This window comes from Pocillopora damicornis, chromosome 2, assembly GCF_964200805.1.
Source record: "Pocillopora damicornis chromosome 2, jaPocDami1.2, whole genome shotgun sequence".
Lineage (NCBI taxonomy): Eukaryota > Metazoa > Cnidaria > Anthozoa > Scleractinia > Pocilloporidae > Pocillopora > Pocillopora damicornis.
Window position 1 is genome coordinate 13,225,426 of NC_142671.1, and position 19,281 is coordinate 13,244,706.

The 19,281-nt window shown below is 39.6% G+C and overlaps 2 protein-coding genes across 13 annotated transcripts in view; both read left to right on the forward strand.

Moving 5' to 3' along the window:
• Positions 1–124: 124 nt before the first annotated feature.
• Positions 125–5,186, forward strand: LOC113674718 (uncharacterized). The gene is made up of 4 exons (XM_027191202.2): positions 125–319; positions 1,145–1,260; positions 1,569–3,395; positions 4,156–5,186. The coding sequence occupies exons 2-4, from the start codon at positions 1,170–1,172 to the stop codon at positions 4,164–4,166; spliced, it is 1,929 nt and encodes a 642-aa protein (XP_027047003.2). The 5' UTR covers positions 125–319; positions 1,145–1,169; the 3' UTR covers positions 4,167–5,186.
• Positions 5,187–7,452: 2,266 nt separating this feature from the next.
• Positions 7,453–19,281, forward strand: part of LOC113674731 (uncharacterized) — a 52,540-nt gene continuing 40,711 nt past the window's right edge. For 7 of the 12 annotated variants that reach the window (XM_089197617.1, XM_027191218.2, XM_089197619.1 and 4 more), the window contains exons 1-13: positions 7,951–8,130; positions 9,802–9,877; positions 11,027–11,773; positions 12,156–12,344; positions 12,730–13,179; positions 13,492–13,617; positions 14,217–14,327; positions 14,587–14,718; positions 15,067–15,363; positions 15,734–16,329; positions 16,935–17,172; positions 17,678–17,890; positions 18,443–18,499. In XM_089197617.1, coding sequence (XP_089053743.1) covers positions 9,820–9,877; positions 11,027–11,773; positions 12,156–12,344; positions 12,730–13,179; positions 13,492–13,617; positions 14,217–14,327; positions 14,587–14,718; positions 15,067–15,363; positions 15,734–16,329; positions 16,935–17,172; positions 17,678–17,890; positions 18,443–18,499 — 3,214 coding nt within the window. In that variant the 5' untranslated portion in view covers positions 7,951–8,130; positions 9,802–9,819. Of the gene's footprint in view, positions 7,542–7,950; positions 8,131–9,801; positions 9,878–11,026; positions 11,774–12,155; positions 12,345–12,729; positions 13,180–13,491; positions 13,618–14,216; positions 14,328–14,586; positions 14,719–15,066; positions 15,364–15,733; positions 16,330–16,934; positions 17,173–17,677; positions 17,891–18,442; positions 18,500–19,281 lie in introns of those variants that run through there. The other 5 variants (XM_089197623.1, XM_089197622.1, XM_089197618.1 and 2 more) reach the window with 5 other exon arrangements.

A 19,281-nucleotide genomic window follows, 5' to 3' on the forward strand; every position in this document is an offset into this window, starting at 1 on the left:
CTCCCTTAAAGTTTTGCACAAACCTACTGAAGTACAAGGAGAATTTCGTTGTTGATAGTTTGCCGGAAAGGCAAGTCATTTTGTGTAATAAGCGTGAATTGCAGTGAATAGGGCACCATGTTACGCGACAGGTCACTAGCAACCAGCTGTTGATCCCCTAATATAGCGCCTTGGAATACAGGCTAATACACATAAATTTCAGATCCTATTCCTCCAGAAACGTAACTTTATTTACCACAAACTAGAAAATGGATCATTGATTTATTCTAGGAAAGGGAAATAAAGAAATCAGGATGTCGTCAAATTAAACGGAAATCTGGTGAGTACTTCACTATTTAGTAATCCAATTCTTGTTAACAATAGCCCTTCAGTCGATTGCAGATAAACTGCCTTATTGATTCGCGTTCGCGATAAAATTGAAAACAATCCTATAAAATCTCAACAGTATACATAGTCGTAACAGAAATACTGTTCGATGATTGCAAAGTAATTAGAATGAGCTGGAATATATTGCTAAACTATCGCCAACTATTCTCAACCCTTTACAGGCGTAATCAACGACATCATGAAAGGGTTTGATCTCTGTCAAACTCTCACAGTTTCGTCGACGTGAGGTTGATCTTTTTCAGAATGTTAAACTTGAGATAGCATTTCGAAATTCTTTTATTGTTTTAAGCATATAAGGAAGTTAAGAATCCCGAAAAAGACCAACTACACACCCATTTGGTGTTGTTCTTGCCATAACAGGCAGTCCTTCAGAGATTCCAATTCACCCTTTTGAGAAGTGTTTCTGATTATTTCGTATGTAACTATAATTTTCCTGGCGCATTTTAAATGATACAAAAGCAGCTACACGTTTTGGCAATGCAAACATTTGTTTCCGTTGTTTCGACCGCTAATTTTGTAATGCTAAGAGAACACCAACTCGGTGGAATTAGTTTTCATACTTTGCAAAACAACCTGAGATATCAAATTAGCCTGTGTTGGTCCTCTCTGTCACTTTGAATAAACGATTCCCTTGAACCGGGGGAGAAAATAACTGCAATTCAAGTATGGCCAAAAAACTGCGAGCTAACGTTTTCTGTTGATAAGGGGAAAGCGTGCTTCCCGATATAAACTTACCCAAAATCTGTTTGACTTGCAGTGTTTTCATTTCATCGAAGAAATAGATGGCAAAGGAATCTCATCGGACATCTCTCTCAAAGTTCAGTATGTCTGTGATGATGTTCTTAACATCACTAGCTCTGCTATCGGTAACAGGTACGTTGCTCTGAATAGGATTTTATACTAAACTCCCAAGTTTAGCAGAAAGGGTTTGTAACTTGAAGTACTTGGTAAATTCTGCAGCCGTGCATGCTTTAATCATGTGATTTCTTCACGCTCAAGTATTACTTTTCTCACTTGAACAGGTCGGTGAAACCCGGAGGAGATGGATAGGGCCGCTGCCCCTTTCCCATTCAAGTAATGAGGAAGGGGAACTCGCCCACCCGAACGTCTTCTCCACCTATTGTCATTTTTACTATGTAACTATAGTGACGTTTGCAAACTACGTTTTTGCTCTATTTTAGAATCAAATGCCGCTAAGGTAAAGACGTACCATGATAAACGCCAGATCTCTACCTTGTTACCATATCAGCGCCCTCAGATAACATCTCTGTACGGACTTCCGCCAAGAAGACGTTATATGCAGCCTCCAATTTACCAGTACAATACAGCATATAAAAATACTGCACATATTGCACGAGCGAAGCAGCCGCAAACGGGACTTCCAGGCTCACAGTATTCAAAAATATTTAAAGCTCAGCCTCAGAGACAGTACGTTTCTTATTATTATCCTCATCGGACCCACTACAGGGACTGGTCTCGGAAGCTTCTTGAAGCGAGTGCGTTTGCGCGAAAGCTACAGGAAAGTAGAAAACAAACCCTCCTGCGGCAGAAACAGAGAACGGATCCGAGTGGTGCAGGGATCAAGTTTTTTGTCGCTGGTGTAAATCCAAATGGAAAAGTCCTGCAACAGTTGGCTACTCAGGGGAAAGTTCAAAACGCAAACGGAAACATTGTTTCCAATAAACCCTTAAAACAAAACTTTGCTGAAAATATTCCAAATACTCAACTTTACGGCGCGACACGACCCATTCAGCAGAGTCCTTCACCAGCAACTGTTACAAATATGAACAACAAACCGCAAAGGGGACCTGCCTTTGTTGTCAGTCACCCAGAGATTCCAGCAAGTCCACCTTTACAAGATCAAAATGCAAAGACGAAAACGAGTTCTAATGAAATGTCTCTTCGTCCGTTGTCAGTAGGGATGACAGTTGGAAATGATAAAAATGCTAATCTTCAGTCGCAACCAAGACTTATCCCCTCCTTCAACAAGGGATCCAGCACCAATTCAAATGGCGCAATTTTGAGTGATAAGTTCGAAGGTGCTGCTTTGGGACCGAAAGCGCATTCATTACTTCAACCGACTCCCGCTCTGCGGTCAAGCCAAAGCGGCAACCTGCCACATTTCCACGCCGATGAGAATAAAAAGCCTAACATGAGCCACATTTCTCTTGGCTCAGGAATCAGTTTAAATAATGGGTCCCCAGCTGATGATTACACCTTGACACAAGAAGAACAAAGAAATGCTCCCACTGGAAAAGATCAGAATCAACTGATTAATAAAGGTTCTGGAAATCTCTTAGGAAATTCACCTTCAATAACCCAAGACAACTCGCATCCTTTACTTCAAACGAGTATTTCGGATAAACCCGCGCAGGGAGGAAGTCAAGCATCGTTGACGACTCAGGAGATGAAAAATGTTCAAGCTTCAACAAGCACCGCTTCAAATTCTGCTAATGTTGATAAATCTACTGCTCAAGAGCTTAAGGCTGGTCTCGTGTTCGCCTCACCTTCCAGAACGCCATCTCAGGCACTGGTCACACAACCGTCTCGTCCAAGAATTGCACCAAACGGGAAAAACTCCTTCTCGAGAAATGACTTACCAGGAGGTTTTATTCATGACCCGCAAACACAATTAGACAAAGAGTTGGCTCTGAAGAACCTTCTGTTTCCACCGCCTGCTGTATCGAAAAATCAAGCTTTTGGCACAAATCCTGTTGTCCCTTCAAATTCTGCTCAATTTCAGCAGCCACGGCAGGGTCCCCGCGCTCAAGTTGACAACATGATACCTACTTTCCCAGCCTTCCGATATGATCGAAGACATAACATCCCACAATCCCCTTCACGCATTGACAAGAAGTCGTTTGTTCCGCAAAATAACAAGGTTCCTTATAAGGGTTCGTTTCCTCTTATGTTGCACAAGTTTTCACCCTACTTCAAAATGAAACGAAATCTCAAACAAGTGGCGAGCGAACAGGCCAAGGCCAGAAGGCGATTTCTTGAACTGCAACGTAAGTTACGTAAGATAATGTAAAAACTAACAGACTCAAAAGAGATTCTTTTTGTCAAGAAAAAACGGAGGTAACTGTAACTTCAGTTTCCCATTGGCAACTCTAATAAGAATCCTACTAATATTGGCTTTTACAAGAGATTTCCATAACTAGTCAAACCCCATCGTCTGAGATAACTAGAGAAAGGTGAACAATATGTCTCTGTTGGTGTCTTAAATAACCTACATTCGATATGTTTGAGGGTGAGCCAGGAATCTCGTTCTAGTGGAACAATTTGAGGTGTTCTGATAAATTTCCCTTGGAAAATTCTAAAAAAAAGCTTCCGCTTCCCTCCGCTGATTTATTTTGTTTGGCTTTCCATTTTGTTACAGCGGTTCCTTCCAAACTGACTTTTTAAGTGAGGGGTGGCAACTCGTGAAAGAAACACGGCTATGTATTTCTCCTAAACAATCGGGATCTTGGATTCGTTCCAAATATCGCGCTGAGGTCCCAGTATTCCACAGGGATCCTACCTTAACCTAGCAACACACTCAACCCTAACTTGATTGTATGTATCCTGCGTGGCTGGCAGTTTTTCGCGCACTTTAAGTTCATCATACGTCCCAAACCTCTCTCTCTTTCGCCTTTCATAAAGCACACATAAAACCGCTAGCAATGCAGGCTGAAATTTTTGCTGCGATCGTTTTGTGTCATCATCGGTGTTATACGTTTCAAATTGGTTAATTTGATATTACTTTTTCTCTTTTTTTTTCTTGTCCAGCTATCAAATGATAATTGTGGACCACCATGTCGTGCTAGTATCCTGGATAAATGTGCAGTTTGGTTGGAAGTAAAAGCAGTGCTTTTGGTAAACCCTTGTACTCCGCCAAATGTATTCATATATCATACTGGACTTGCCATAGCCGTTTCCGAAAGGCGTTTTATCACACTGAGACGTCTTTTTGACACTAAGCGAAATAGTTGGTACTCAAACTGGTATTCATTAGAAATGGTAAATATAGAAGACAAAGGTAGAGAAATGACAAGCAAAAAAATGGATAAATTAGTTTTTGCGGGATCCAATAAAAGGCTGCATACTGTACACAAGTAATAGAGTTGAAAGAGTTCGCAGCTCGATCTCAACATGCAGTCACTGAAATTGTTATTCCGAACTTGTATACCATATACCTCATACGCTGATCGTTTACGCAATGATTCTGTTTGATCATAGAATTTCATGAAAGCGCTTTCCTACTGAGTGTTGTAAAATCGAAACCCCCAAAGTAATCACAATGGCCGATCAGATAAAGGAAAACGCCTTTAAGAACCATTGAGAACTCAAAGTAAATACGACCAAATTGCCTAAAAGGCGGGAAAACGCGGGCGACCAAGTCGTGATTTGGTTTTAGTTTTGTATCTGATTGGATAAACAATGACGCGAGTTTTCTGGACCAATCGCAGAGCGAAATAAAGCAAAATAAAAAAAATCTTGGATAACATTCGACACTCAATCGAAAATTGCACTATCTACGAATGCTTTAAAGTGTTAGGAAGCGGTGGAGGCAGAAATTTTCAGCTACAAGTCACCAGGCTTCGTCTTCGTTAAGCTGTCGAAACGTTCCTCTGTCATTTTGCAAACTAATGAAAACAAAAACGTAACACTTAAACATTCTTTATGTACAAAGAGCGTAAACAGGATCAGGGAGATTTTAAATGTTCTTATGTAACAGCTTTGATTGTAACTTCATAAGTGTAATTAGAATTATCGGTTTACTAATTATGTAAATAAACATTTTTGCGTTACTTATCTGAGAAGGTGAGTGTTGACTACATTATTCGCAACCACTGCTATGCATAGCCAGAGTTAGTTCACTTCAAAGCTCGTACATCTCTCCAGTGTTTGTCACAAGCTGCTTGTGTCATTAATCTGCGCAAGGTGCTTACCACTCCAACTTCCAATTGTTCTTTACCTGATCTCCCCCATAAGGTTTTATAACTTTCATATGACCCCCCCTTCCCTTATTGGCAATTAATTAAGGTTTTAGTAGTCCCTCCGGCCTTATACTCTATTGACGAAGACTTATCCTCCCTTCTTTTCCCTTTATGTGATCTTCCAACCCTCGAGGTGGTAACTAATGACTGATAACTTAGGACGAAACGATGTTGACAGTATTTATAAAAATTTACTATTCATTCCTGAGGAGTTATTAATTTCCCTTCAACGGAAAGATATTCCTTTCGCAGGGTTGAAAACCCACAAAGCCTAGAAGGAAGGCAGCCTACACGACATAAGTCGATGGGCACCATCCACTCGTGGATAGTTCCTGAGGCCGTATGGATTTTGGTAGGGAACAGTACAACCAAAGAAAAGCTCAAAGGATGAAAGGTGTGTTTGTAATGTAAGGCTAACAATTTTCTTAAAAGCTAGACGTAAATTTGATGTTATGATCAGATAATAAACTACTGAGATGAAATTAAGATTCACATGTGGATTTAATAAATTTTTTCTTACTGTTAAGTCTCTATGACTCAGCGGTAGAGCATTGTAACGGGGAAGCCGAAGGTCTGAGGTTTGATTCCTCATATATGGGGACTCACTATTTTTTCATTGTCCGGCGCTCGTAAAGAAACGATAAAACTCTTTCTTCACGATCCACCCGTCTTTAGACCATATTTTGACAAAGCCCTCTAGAAATTAAAAAACAGCTTCAATATGTGCCGAAACATAATATATATAGCTGACACATGCTTCCGATTTGCTTGTACTCCGCTTGTTTTGTTGCTTGAGTGCGCTAGGTAATAAAGCTGCTCTAGTTATATGAATACGACACACCCCCAATCTCCCCAAAACATCAGTCACTATGTCACGTCTTGTGCCCATTCACTTCGTTGTAAATCCTAAGCCTTGATGATAGTAAGTGGTCTGAAGATATCTGAACAAATAGACATTTCAGTCCTTAAATCGGATGAACAGATCATACGATCAAGCTATGAAGTTGTTATGAAAACAAATTAATGAAGATTCAAATAAGAAAACTAAGGTAATATGGTTACAATAATCAGTCTTGAGGTTTAAAATTCTCTTAAAATGGCGATTCATTGCCAACTGAACTTTGCTACCTACCAGAAAAACTTCGTGAAATCCGTTTCCAACCAGAAATCAATTTGTGGACGTTTAAAGTCGCTTACTCGGATCCGTTAATCACTCAGTGAAACGGAGGCAATTTGAGCTCAGTATAACTAATAAAAAATAATCTCAAAGGATTTTTTGAACACTGCTCGTTTTTATTAAATACTGATATCCAGGTTTTCCTTATCAAGTATCTTAAACAGCCCGTTTATTTATTACATGACATCATGTGTTTTAACAGTTCATGTGTGTTCCAAGTCTTCACAACAATCGAAAGACCTGCTCTGAGCGGAATGTGTTGACACACACTAACAACCGTGTGATCAAACAACTTCAATAGAGTTACACTGCTCCAAATTCAATTAACGGTTCAGAACATGGCTTCTATAAGGTTTTGAACCATTTGATCCACCAATCTAGTCGTTACCTAACTCATCGCACCAAAATGCTCAAGTTCTTCCCCTTATATATCGTTTTACTTCTCTTATGTCAACAGTAAAATTAAAGGGCAGAAAATTGCCGTATTGTTTTAAATGTGACTTTAAAAATATCAAAGCGTTTGTAAGTAAAGCAAAAACATGATAGTTACCTATTCCCATCTTTAGACACTTTTTTCTTACAAGACGTACGTACTAATGCTTTCTCGTTAGCTATAACGTCAACTAACGGAAATTGAATCAATTGCTTGTTTACGATATAAGCTTTTTAATCTACATAAATTTGTTTGCTATTATCCCTAGACAATCTTTGTTTATTTGCTATAAGCTGATAAATATAGTGCAAGGATCGTGCCAATCAGCGATGAACAGTCTGCAGGAGGCCGTCATCTTTGGCGCGAATGATAGGTTAGCGTTTTCCCGCCTTTTTCTGTTGTGATTATGTTGTTCACTCACAAGCATGTGGTCGTTTGTTGGGACATTCTGCGATGTTTAGGTAACCTTTGCATAATTAACAGGTTTGAAAACAAGACGTTGGAGAGAGGGAGAGGGAGAGGTGTTTTCCTGCGAAGGAGAAATCTACAATGACAACGTTCTAAGGTTAGTAGCTGTTGAAAACTTTGCAAATTTGGTTAAAGATGGAAACGAGGGAATGGAACATTTTTTGTTAGAGCAGAATTAGGCGTCTAAAGCTATCACATGTTTATCTTTTTTGATTTGCTTGTTTCTTTTAAGGGAAAAATGACCCTAAACCATGAGAAGTTGAACAACCAAAGGTTTCCATGTTAATGTGTGATCTTGATTTGCGCCTTTTTTTTTTACCTTTTTTCGAACTGTAAAATGTTTGGTCCCGGGACATCCAATCTTGATGGAAATCTCCTAGAGGTGTCAAGAACACAATCGAATTTTCACGGTCGGTAAATTATTCACACGACCTGTGGTTTTGGGAAACAAAATGACATAATCAAATGCAAATGTGATGTTGTAATGACGACTGACCTAGGAAATCTGCAATCTATTCCAAAATCGCTTGTGATTACAAAACTAAGTCGAATTACTCGCCGAATTTCCTAAGAAAGGCGGAAAGAAAAAATTTGCTCATGTGGTAAAAAGGGAAAATCTAATTTGTTTCAAGCACGAGGTGTGCCTCAGGAATTAAAACCCGTATCAAGCTTTGATTGTCAGACGGGTAAGTGTCGACAGCAAATTTTCTTATATACCTCTTGGTGTACAGCGTGTCTCCTAGAAAGTGGATATCATATAACTTAACTAAGACAGAACAAAAGTTCCATCTGACGCTTTAAATCGTTTTTATATTTTGGATGTTTTATGCTTGCATTTTGCTGGAGATTTCAGGATGCAAAAATTCAAATTTAAAAGTTAGGTAAGGTCAATTAACTTTGTGTGTAGTTGGTCTTGCATAATGGCGGACAAAGTATCGATTTTCAGTTTTAAGGGTGTAGAATGAACTCCTTATAAGTTGTATTCAGTGATGAAGTCTTTGCATTTAAGCTGATTTTGCACTTGTTTGGAAGTATATTTAGATCTTCACTTCAGTTGTTAGTCAAGATACCCGCGGAGTATTTTGATTTTGCTCTATTCTTTTATTATAAAGTTTGGAACAAAATCAGGAACTTACTTAACTGATATCCACAGTATGTACTGACACACCAGCCTTCAGTGCGTTAGTTTTACGGCTTTCGTATTTCTTCACAGATATTATCTATCCTTAGTTATACTGTCATTTGACAAAGCACAACGTAGTTCACGTTTGCCCAAAATTTTTTCATGATCAACATATATGGACTGCATTTGACAGTGCACATAGAGAGTCATGTTATCGATGGTCAGTTTCTATGTAGATGAAAGTTGAAAAACATAGAAAAACAATTAACTGAGACCATTCTTGTTTAAAATTTTGTTGACCTTTGAAAAACTAAGGCCGTTAGCTAGCTCTTAGAAACAGTATTCCTACAAATGTTTTGAATTTCAATTATTTTATCTTCAGTCTAGGAAAAGTATTGGCAGTGAATATTATCTCTATAATATTTTCAATTTTATGTACTAATTGACGTGCAGATAACTAAAGTACTCTATATAGACTCTTTATAAGGTCAACGTCAAGGCGGACACTTTAAATCATCTTCAAGTATAGTCGTTTCATCATCGCATCAAGTCAAATAAAATACAGTCTGAACAAATTTCTTCTGTTTTTCAAATATAAATTCCCTTTTGTTCCACTTTCCGTTTCCTTTTCTTTCCTTTTGTCTTTTTTGTCTTTTTTTTTCTTTTTCAATGCGCTCTAGAAGTGTTATGCATTTTAGAAGGAGGACGTTCGGGCAAAGGCCAGGTTGAGATCATACTGGTTGCAATTATTAGCACCTTTTTTCGTCGTGGCTATTTCTTTTTGCGAGCATGACGACAGAGCGGGTGATAAATCTCTGCTTAACAAAATTAAATGGCATTTTAATGCCAGTTTCTGTGATCTGCTCGATCAATTTGTGGCGGGAGGCTGGTAGTAAAAGAGTTTCTCAAGCGGCGTTTTTTTAAATGTCTTTTATCAGATGCAGGTAAAAGGAAATGAACGAAGCTCCCTTGAACCATTACAGCAAACATTATGGTCAATATGAGATTAAACAATTTGATCTACCAATAACAGATTTGACTTTTTATGGGCTACAAATGATTTCCAATTTCTCCTCCTAATAATCATAACGGTTCTGAGAGACTCATGAGTTGAGTCCGGAATTTCAGAAATTTCGCATCTTCTAGGGATGTTCGCGACAGTCTGTTACAACAGTTGGCCTATTGTGAACGACTTTTTGACCAGTCTAATTTATGTCTATATTTATTTCCTCAGGTCGCCACCAACTCAGTTATGGGTTTTCGTTTCTTATTATTAATTATATCATTAGTAACTTTATCAAGAGCGAAAGGTAAGCAAAAGCATAACCAGTCTGTTCTCTTACATGTTGAATATTACTGATAACTACTCCTTGGAGGAGTATTTTAAACCCTGTAGCTTTGCAGCGATTGTTTGCCTCGACACTTGTACGTCTAACAGGTTGCTTTTAGGCCGGAAGAAAAACTATGGGCCCATGCATCTTTCGAGCACACCTCATTTACCTTCTTGCGTTACTGGTCTTTAAGAACTCTCGCATTCTGTTAGAATTTGCTGACCTTGGCGTCCGGGTCGAAAAATTAAAACAAAACTGTCGAAACAGATCGGTCAATTCTTAAATATTACTATTCAGATTGAATGTTTTGGCAACTAGAGTAAAAAAAGAATGACCCAAGTATACCTATATCATTTTGAATTGATCTTGTCAGTCGCCTCCCTTTGACTAATGGTTAACTACTTAAGTAAAGGTTTACGATGAAACACCTCGAGTAATGGGTATTATAAACCGACGATTAACGACTTTGATAGTCGATCAGCTTCCATCGGGACTAGATTGCAAGGTGCAATAATCAAGAGGAATGGATACATATCTTCCCTTTCTCGGAGCTGAAATTCATCTCGCTGATTTTATTTCGACAGCACGCTTAAGTTCTTTACAGAACCTTAGTTTCAGACTTTAGACCCCAGTTTGATATTTCGTATCACGTTTATCCGTGATACTATAATTTTCAGTGAACAAAAGAAATGTATAAAATTATGCTGTAACGCATGAGCAACGTATGTTTGCGCTTGGGCCTAACGTTCTCGCTGGCAAAAAATGCCAATATCATCAAATAGTATTGATCCTTAAATGAAATTTGCAGCAGTTTTGTCAAGATCTATGTTGTTCAAGAACGATCGATTAATTTACATAAGCCACGTAAAGATCACTTCACCTAGTTTGACACCCACATGGTAAACTTGAGAAGTAAAAAAATCATCAAATCATTTATTTAAGAATTTTAATCCCTTTTCTTCCTTTCCATTTAAGAAAAAAGATACCTTAATAGTAGCTGCATGCTTTGCTTAATACTTTATATGATATAACTTGAGGCAACCCTAACATCCTGATTCCTGTCAGCGTGGGCTATAACGCTTGTTAATTCGAGTTTACTAACAGTCACACTGATAAACTAACTTTCAGACCTACGGCCGCCGGCGTCTCAGGCTGTTGACCGTCGAAGCGCTCCTGATGCTCTTCTCGGCGAGATCTTTAACGATCCAAGTGCGACGAGTTTAACAAAACTCAACCTTGAAGATAGTGACAATGACAATGACGACTTTTCCGGTTCGGGTTCGGAACTGTGGTCGGGTTCGGGTGAGTTGCCGAAGCCTTCCGGAGACACAACTACATTGAATCAGACAGACAGCCAACACGAGCAAGCGACTGAGACTCTGTCGCAAACACTCGCGACTTCTGATGCGACAGGCACCGAAAAGTCTAACAACTCTAATGACACCACTGATATAAAAGACAATAACAACAGTACAGACACCTCAACTGCTACTTCTGACGATTCTGACGATACTAACGCAGTGAATCCTTCTACCGCAGCACAAACTGCTCCTACACAAAGTTCGACGGACGCATCCTTGACGTCACCGAATTTGACGTCACAGGGTGCAGACGCAAAGTTACCTTCTACTGAGGATCAGAGTCAAAATACAGTAGTCCAGACAGAGGAGAATGACAAAACTTCCAATGACAAGTCAAACACTGCATTTTTGCCGGCACAAACTCAAAGTACTTTGGAAACTGTTCCTGATTACTCACCTGCTGCCTTGGTTGGGCAACAGTCACCCGGCTTCGATGATAATTCGCTATATGACCCTACGATAGTGAAGAAAACCGATGTTCCTGTTGGTCCGGATATTTTTTCTAACCCCTTAGGTAGGATAGAAGTACAGCTTAATATCAAGTTGCACCTTAACATATTCTTTATAAAGCGTGTACCGATTGTGATAAGCGGTATCAAACTAAAAGTATAACTTAAGGACCATTAAAAACTAGCTATAATTCACAAGAGAGCAAGGAAAACCTAGGCTGAAACAATCCCACAGTTCAGTAGTTTTTTATAAACTCAATGTCAATAAGGGTAAATAGACCGCCGTAGGAAATTTTGAAAAAGTGAATTTTCGAGTGCTAACTTTTTATCGGAGCAAAATAATTGTAAACAGCTCTTCAGTGGAAATCCCAGGTTAACCTTTCCTCTATCGGAGATGGATTGAGTTATCACTCTTTGTTTACTTGGGCTGTAACTGTTCTTTCACAGTTAACAATACAGCAGACCTTCAAGGAACACTACGGTCGGCCATCCCACAAGCACCTGTGCCTGCTCCCCAGGCTCCAGCCATTCGAAAGTCAGCAGTGCCCTTTAGAGGTTCTTTTCCACTTCAGCTTCACAAGTATTCACCGTATTCGAAGCTGATGAAAAAGAACATGATTGAAAAGGCAAAAGCAGGTTAGTACAGGAGCGACTAAATTGATCGGCAGATGTTTGCCGGTGACAAAACTAGAGGAAATAATATTTTAGTTTTAGAATTAAAGTTTTTCCAGGAACATCATAGTCAGTGAAGGGGGGTCCTGAAAGGTCTAATATTTGTCTGACATGTCATTATCATTTGTTTTCATTCAAATTTAGAGGCTAAATTTGTTTTGCTTATAAGTAATTTCCTTCTAGCGCGATGTAAAACTGCAAATTTCTTTTTGGTTAACATCAGCGCCAGATTCAAAGTTGGATATATTCATGTTGGTTACCTTTTCAGGAAGGGCTACATGTAGTTTATCTAAATGTCTCTTTGATCATTTTTGTGACCTAAAATGGTTGTAACTGTTTCTTGAACCAGGCTTAAACCAGAACGCTGGAAGGAAGTCGGTTATACCCGGCCTTACTGAGGCTGGTGGTCTGCGTCCTTTGTCAATAAACCTTCCTCAAGGGCAACAGCAACAAGATGCAACAAACAATCAAAGTTATCCTCAGCCTCAGATGCAAGGTCCAGCGATGGATGTTAATCCAGCGCAAATGACGTTTGGAGACCAACCACAAGCCTCTCCAACAGCACAGCCTTTTGCCCCAGTGCCTTCTAAAGTTCAACCATTGGCGGACCAGGCCCCAGCTGAAAGTCCGCTTCAGAACCCCCAGCAAGTTCTCGACCAGGCTCAAGGGGGTGTTCCTCAGGCCCCGGAACAAGCCTTTGCCCCTCAGGCCCCGGAACAAGCCTTTGCCCCTCAAGTGGCAGATCCATCTAATATGCAAATGCAAAGTCCAGAAAACGTTGCTGCTGCGTTTCCAATAAGTAAGTCACCTTTTGACCCTACGACCTACGTAGTCAGCATTATTAACAATACCTAATCTTAAAATCATCATAACGGGAACATATATGGGAACAAATAGGCCTAATTTGTTTGGTAAAGACATGTTTGGCATACTTTGTTCAATGGCGTCGACCATCTACTGAGACTTAAAGCTACAGCACGCAGTCAGATGAAGAACTTGAGAATAAGTTAACATTTACAACGTCTTTCAAATGCCTTGCATTTAAGTTGTTTATGTTGCTGTTTAGTTTAAGTTCTTCTTTAAAGCTCTAAATGCTGCCTTCCTTGCATAGATACCACAATGCCCGACACAATGGTTGGCGCTCTTCCTCAGCAAACTCCTGGAATTCCAGCCCAGGGTGTCCAAGCTGTACCAGTATACCAGGGACTTCAACCCAAAAAGCCAGTAATAGAAGAGGGTAATTTTGCGAAGAGAGATAAATGCAGATAATGTTAATAGAATCAGAAGATTAATCAAACTCGTAGTGATTTTCATGAAATTTTTGTCAGTTCAGCAAAATTTGTAAAAGGGCTGTTAGTTCTTAAAGGGTGAATTGAATTTTCTTGTACTTATTTCAAAGATCCCGAGCCTTAATGAATCAGGGATTTCATGATTACTCATTTTTTACTCTTAGCTTGTCGCAATTACTCACTCATACAGTATATGGTCTGAACCCGGGAAAAACAGTAGAACCTACAGTGTGACATTGCAGTTTACCGTTCAGTATCACCTACAGCATTCGTTTACGGGGGAAAATCGATGCTCGGACAATTACACGTTAGAATAGACTGAAAAACGACTCTCATTAAGAGAATTAAGACAACAGAATTACTCAAGACCCAGACATTGGGAGGAAAATAAACTTTCTAAGACCCCACTATTTATCATTAGTTGGCTCTGCGGCATTGTATAGCTCCAGTGTTTTATGTTTATTTAATTTGTTGGAGTTCCCCCCTAAAATCGTCAATAAAAATACTGGTAACCTTAACAGTATTTTCCATTTTTTTTTCTCAATAGAAGACTGTGATGATCAGTTCGACACTTGTCCAGAGATGGCTAAGAATGATTACTGCACAAAGTACCCAGACCTTATGAAGATTCAGTGCAAAAAGTCTTGCCATTTCTGTGGTAGGTGATACGTGTTTGCGATATAACAATGATCCCCACGAGTTTATCTTCACAAGTAAACTGGGGATAAAGCTAAGTAATTTCAGAGGAACTTAGTCTTCGAAGGAGCTTTAACCCATACCTTCCGGGTACCGGTTGGATGCTTACAGAACTCTGTTTGGTGTTTGGTTAATGAAGAGTCAAATTGGCACCCTCTGAGATTACGCGTACTTTACTAAAAAGCCTCTGTTAATATTTTATTTAACCTTGTTTTGTGCAGAGATCAAACATAACAATGAAGAGTCTGGGTCGGGATACGACGAATATGATTCAGGATCAGCAAGTTTATATTACGCTGATGAAGTCAATTCCGGCTCCGGTTCGAGCGACTGGGATGACGACAGCGACGATGGTTAGTTCACAGCTTTCAAACATTATCTTACTAAAGTAACTCCTTAGATGGCTTTGAAGGGCCAGATTTAAGGGAAAAATCTTCCGTTTTAGACTGACATATTGCATGAGTAATGAAGATCGTCAATGAAGAGAAGGCGGTGAAGTCATTATCACGGGATTTCGTGATTATGTTTCATTCGTACTTTAGGCTACCGTGATTTTGAATTGAAAAAAAAAGCACAACAATGAAAATATGATGAACTCCACAGCCTAATTCGGCTTAAAGTGTACAGAACTGGTTATTTCAAAATTATTTTTGACATTGTATTGAATTTCCAAGTAATGATAAAATATTAATCTTCATTAGACGAAGATCCAGGATATAGAAAGTCGGGAATTCCTGCACCAATCCACAAAGTGTTAATGGCAAAATTTGCAGCTGACTCTGGCTCTGCCTCTGGTGCTTCCGGAATGGGCGAATCTTCAGCTTCAGATGAAGACATCATACAGACATCTGGTAGCGGTGAGGCCGGTTCAGGCTCCCAGAAAAAAGATGAGGTCAGTGAAGCTGCATCAGGATCTGGTGAAGCACTTCCTGTTACAGTAGCATCACCCACTCCCGGGACAACTGAAATTGGCTCGGGTTCTGGAAGTCTAGCTGAAGGTATGCATTTATGTTTGTTCATCCATTCCACTTCTTTGGTATTTCTGCCACGTTGAAATCATAAGTATTACTTCTTGTCATCAAACAACCCAGAATATAGTTTGACTTATTAACGAGAGGATACGTTTGCACTTGCACAATCTTACCGGAGGATTAACCGAAAAAACTCTTCAAATTTAACCCGGAGAAAGTTAAACAAACAATAATGATAGAATATGTTAGAAATCGTGCGCCATATTGCAAAAAAGGAAACATTTACTTTCCGAAGTTGAACTAACGTCTCTTTTCCTGTGCTGCTTTTCGGTTTCCTCATATCTTTCGTTAGACTTGCCGCAATAGTAGGTCATTTTTCTTTAATTTTCAACAACAGATCTTGCCACTGGCACTGTAAGCAGAGCTAACGAAAAACACAGCTCGATTCCACGACCCCCAGCCCCACAAGTTTCAGTCTATCCAAAGATTGACCTCAAAGAAATCGCAAAGGCTGTTAATATGTATCGAGGTGTAGCGCTGAAGATGCTTGGAGAGGCCCTAGAGGGTGCTGCGGAGCAAAAAGAGGAAGAGCTATCTAAGAAGTCGCACATTCCACTTCCGCCTGCTACCGACATCCTGCAGCGGATGGGATTTCCAATAGGGTATGATGAAAGCTCCAAAAGGAACATGGTTCCAAACCCAATGCAAGATACCAATATGATGATGGCTCCCAATTATGGAATGATGGGATACGGTAACAACGGATATGCTTACAATTTCCCTCAGCAAGTCGGAAATGAGCCTCTGGCCGATTTTTATGCCCAGTACCAACAGCAACCAAACTTCGCAAGGTCGGGCATCATGGCTTCCCCTGAAGAGCAAGCGGAAGAGCAACAAAGTGAAGACGAAGGGGCCGCTCAGGCCGACCAGTCTGAGGCCATACAACCAGAGAATGACCAGCAGCAGGAGAATACCACCGGGGCAGAGGTGCAGGTAGAAATATAGACCAATTACTTTTGATTTGTCGGTTAGTCCAACGAAAAAGCTATTGAAGTAATTTGACGGTTTAACCTTAATTTAAGGTTGTCTCTCCCTTTCGTTTTATTCTTCACTCTCCTTAACTCCACCGTTCGCGTTCCTTTTTGACTGCTCGTCATCCTTTGATATCTATTGATATACACACCAGGGCCGGAGAAACAACCAAAAAACATCGCGCCCTAACTCCTTTAAGTATAATAAGGCAATATAAAAAGATTATGGCAGTTGTCTTGATAAAGAACAAGTTGATATTAGCCAGATAATGATAGATTAAAAGTGTCGAGACTAGTCCAAATTAATTAGGGTTTGTCATTGGTCCAGAAAATGGAAACCAATGTCGACTTGGTTAATACCGCGCTTAAAGCCAGTGCAGATTAGTGTTCACTTTCAGTTCTCATTGAAAGTTAGTAATCTTAACCTTCGTTCTTGCCTAGCGTTATGATAACCTCAGATTTAGTTTAGGACACTCAATTGGAAAGCATTCCGCATGTTCATCATCATTCACGGTTCTTAAACTTGGGTACTACCTATAATATTTTCCCTTTCTTTTCCTTTGATAGGATAAGCCCGAAACGCCGAAAAATAACACCGATGAAAAGGATAAAAAAGATAAGATTGTAGATCCTTTTGAATACGTGCGAAATATGGGCAAAGGAGCTTCTATGGAGCCTATTCGCTCTAAGGCTGCCTCTGGTTTGATTTCTGCATCTCATTCAGACCCACTCATCTTATGGAAAAGTTCTCAAATCCAAAAGCTCGCCGCTTTAGCGAAAAAGAAGAGTGAAATACCACAGCCAGGCAAGAAAAAAATAACGCACTTATACAAATAGTCATAATGTAGTAGCATTGCTTTGCTGATATTTCAAACACTGACTGAACTTCCCCTCCTCACGCCAATTGCAGCCTTTTCTATAAACTTTTTCTCTGGGAGGGATTAAAATTAATTTTAAAAAGGGGTGAAGGTCGTCTAATAAGAAGCAAAGTGACCTATTGCTGACATTGATGGCCTCCTTTCTTGAGAGATTCGAGTTTTACTTTCCTGGGTCACTATGTGATGTCCTTGCTTTGACATTGCCCTCCCTTTACTGCCGAATGCATGATTCCTGGAAACATGATAAAACTCCATCTAATGCCCACTTATTTGTCAGGAGAATAAGCAATACGATCTCAAGTCCCTTTAGAAACAAACCAGAGTTAGGCTGCCATTCTGGCCTGTATATAGAACCTGATAGACTGTAGTAAGAGTTCTTATGCATTTTTTGAGCTCAGTATTGAAAGCTTGAGTGGCATATTATTCCTTCAGGAAGTCAAACTTTGATGCCTGCAGTCAGTGACTCGCAGTTTGAGCAGGAAGTTCTGCAGTCTCCTGAGCAGCAGTTCAGATCGGACATTCCTGAGCAAAATATCACAATGGGTGGTCTACCAGACATGTCGGGACAAACGGCTTCTGTCTTTCCACAGAGCATACCTCAGAGTGAAGCTTTACCGCAAAGTCCCGCGGACGAGCTTGCAGCAAGTGAGTATAAATGCAGAAAATAATGGGTTAAAAAAATTACACAGAGTTGATGATGTAGCAGACAAAACTGCGCGCATCTCTTTAGCTTCCGAAATCATGTGATATTCAGGCCCGGCCAATGGTTTTGGGTATTCAGGTATGCGGGGTCTTTTCAACTCAGGTACACGCAAGTTTCGCATACGAGTCTAATTGATCTCGTTCTTAATTAATGTTGTCTAACTAGTATTGAAACATAAGTTGAAAAAAAAAAACCAATACTCTGGGCAGTTTTATGTATTATTTAATTAGTTTTTTTTAACAAGTTTCAGGTATATTGAGAAAAAACTCTGGTATGTCGTTGTTCCACAACCTCACACCTTTCCCACCCCTCCCCCTTGATATTGTCTACCAGCTAAACTTTCCTAATACGGTTGTAGAATGAAACACACTTCCTGTAAATAAATGAAAAATTATATCGACGATAAATTGATACCAAATGACAACTATGCTAAAGACTCGTCCCCAAAATCCTATTGATTTTAACTAAGTGTATTTCTCTTCTTATATTAACAGGGAGTCAGATCCTTCAAGGACAGGCTCTGCCATCTCTCGAACAACCGCAACAACAAGGTAAGTGAATTGATGTCGTTCAGGAGCGTCCAATGGGTTTCTTTTTGTTTCTATGTGCCAAATTTTATACCCTTTAGTTGATAGTCTCCAGATTTTCAAGAATCAATACTCCAAACACCCAAAACCTCTGAAAAATATCACAGTTTTTAATTATCTAATTTACGACTGACTGTAACTGATACCAATTTGTCAACTGAACATGAAATAAAATGTTATCAACTGTTGATAAGTAGGATAAAGCGACTTCTTTGATCGACAGTGAACTCGTGTTTATCGAAAACAACATCAAGTCATGACTCACGCGGCTCCGCTCTTAAAATGTAATCACTCTCCTTTGCTTGATTTTCTTACTCTGTTCTGAAGCTTTGGCTAGTGAATGAAGCTTAACAAGGTAACTTTAGCATAAATATTTCAGCTATTTCCTCGCTGATTGCTCAGGCTCAGCTGCTAGTTGCTCAGTAACTGAAGCATTCCAAGCATACGAGTGTATGACCATAATCTCCTCTACAAATAAGTAGTTTTTAACATCACCAGCACTACTACACAAGGAACTGAACCACTAACACCTAACAACATCAGCAATAACAACGTATTCTAACCACTCACGCCGTTTGTGGTTTATCTCGCAATTACTCTGTAAATGCTAACGAGCATTGTGCCTGTTACTTTAAAATATGAAGCTTACTCATGCCTGCTTTACCAGGACATGACATCTCACGACGGAACTTTTACCTAACTTTAGTCGCTTTACGGTGTAAACTTTGTTCTCCTCTGCTACATCA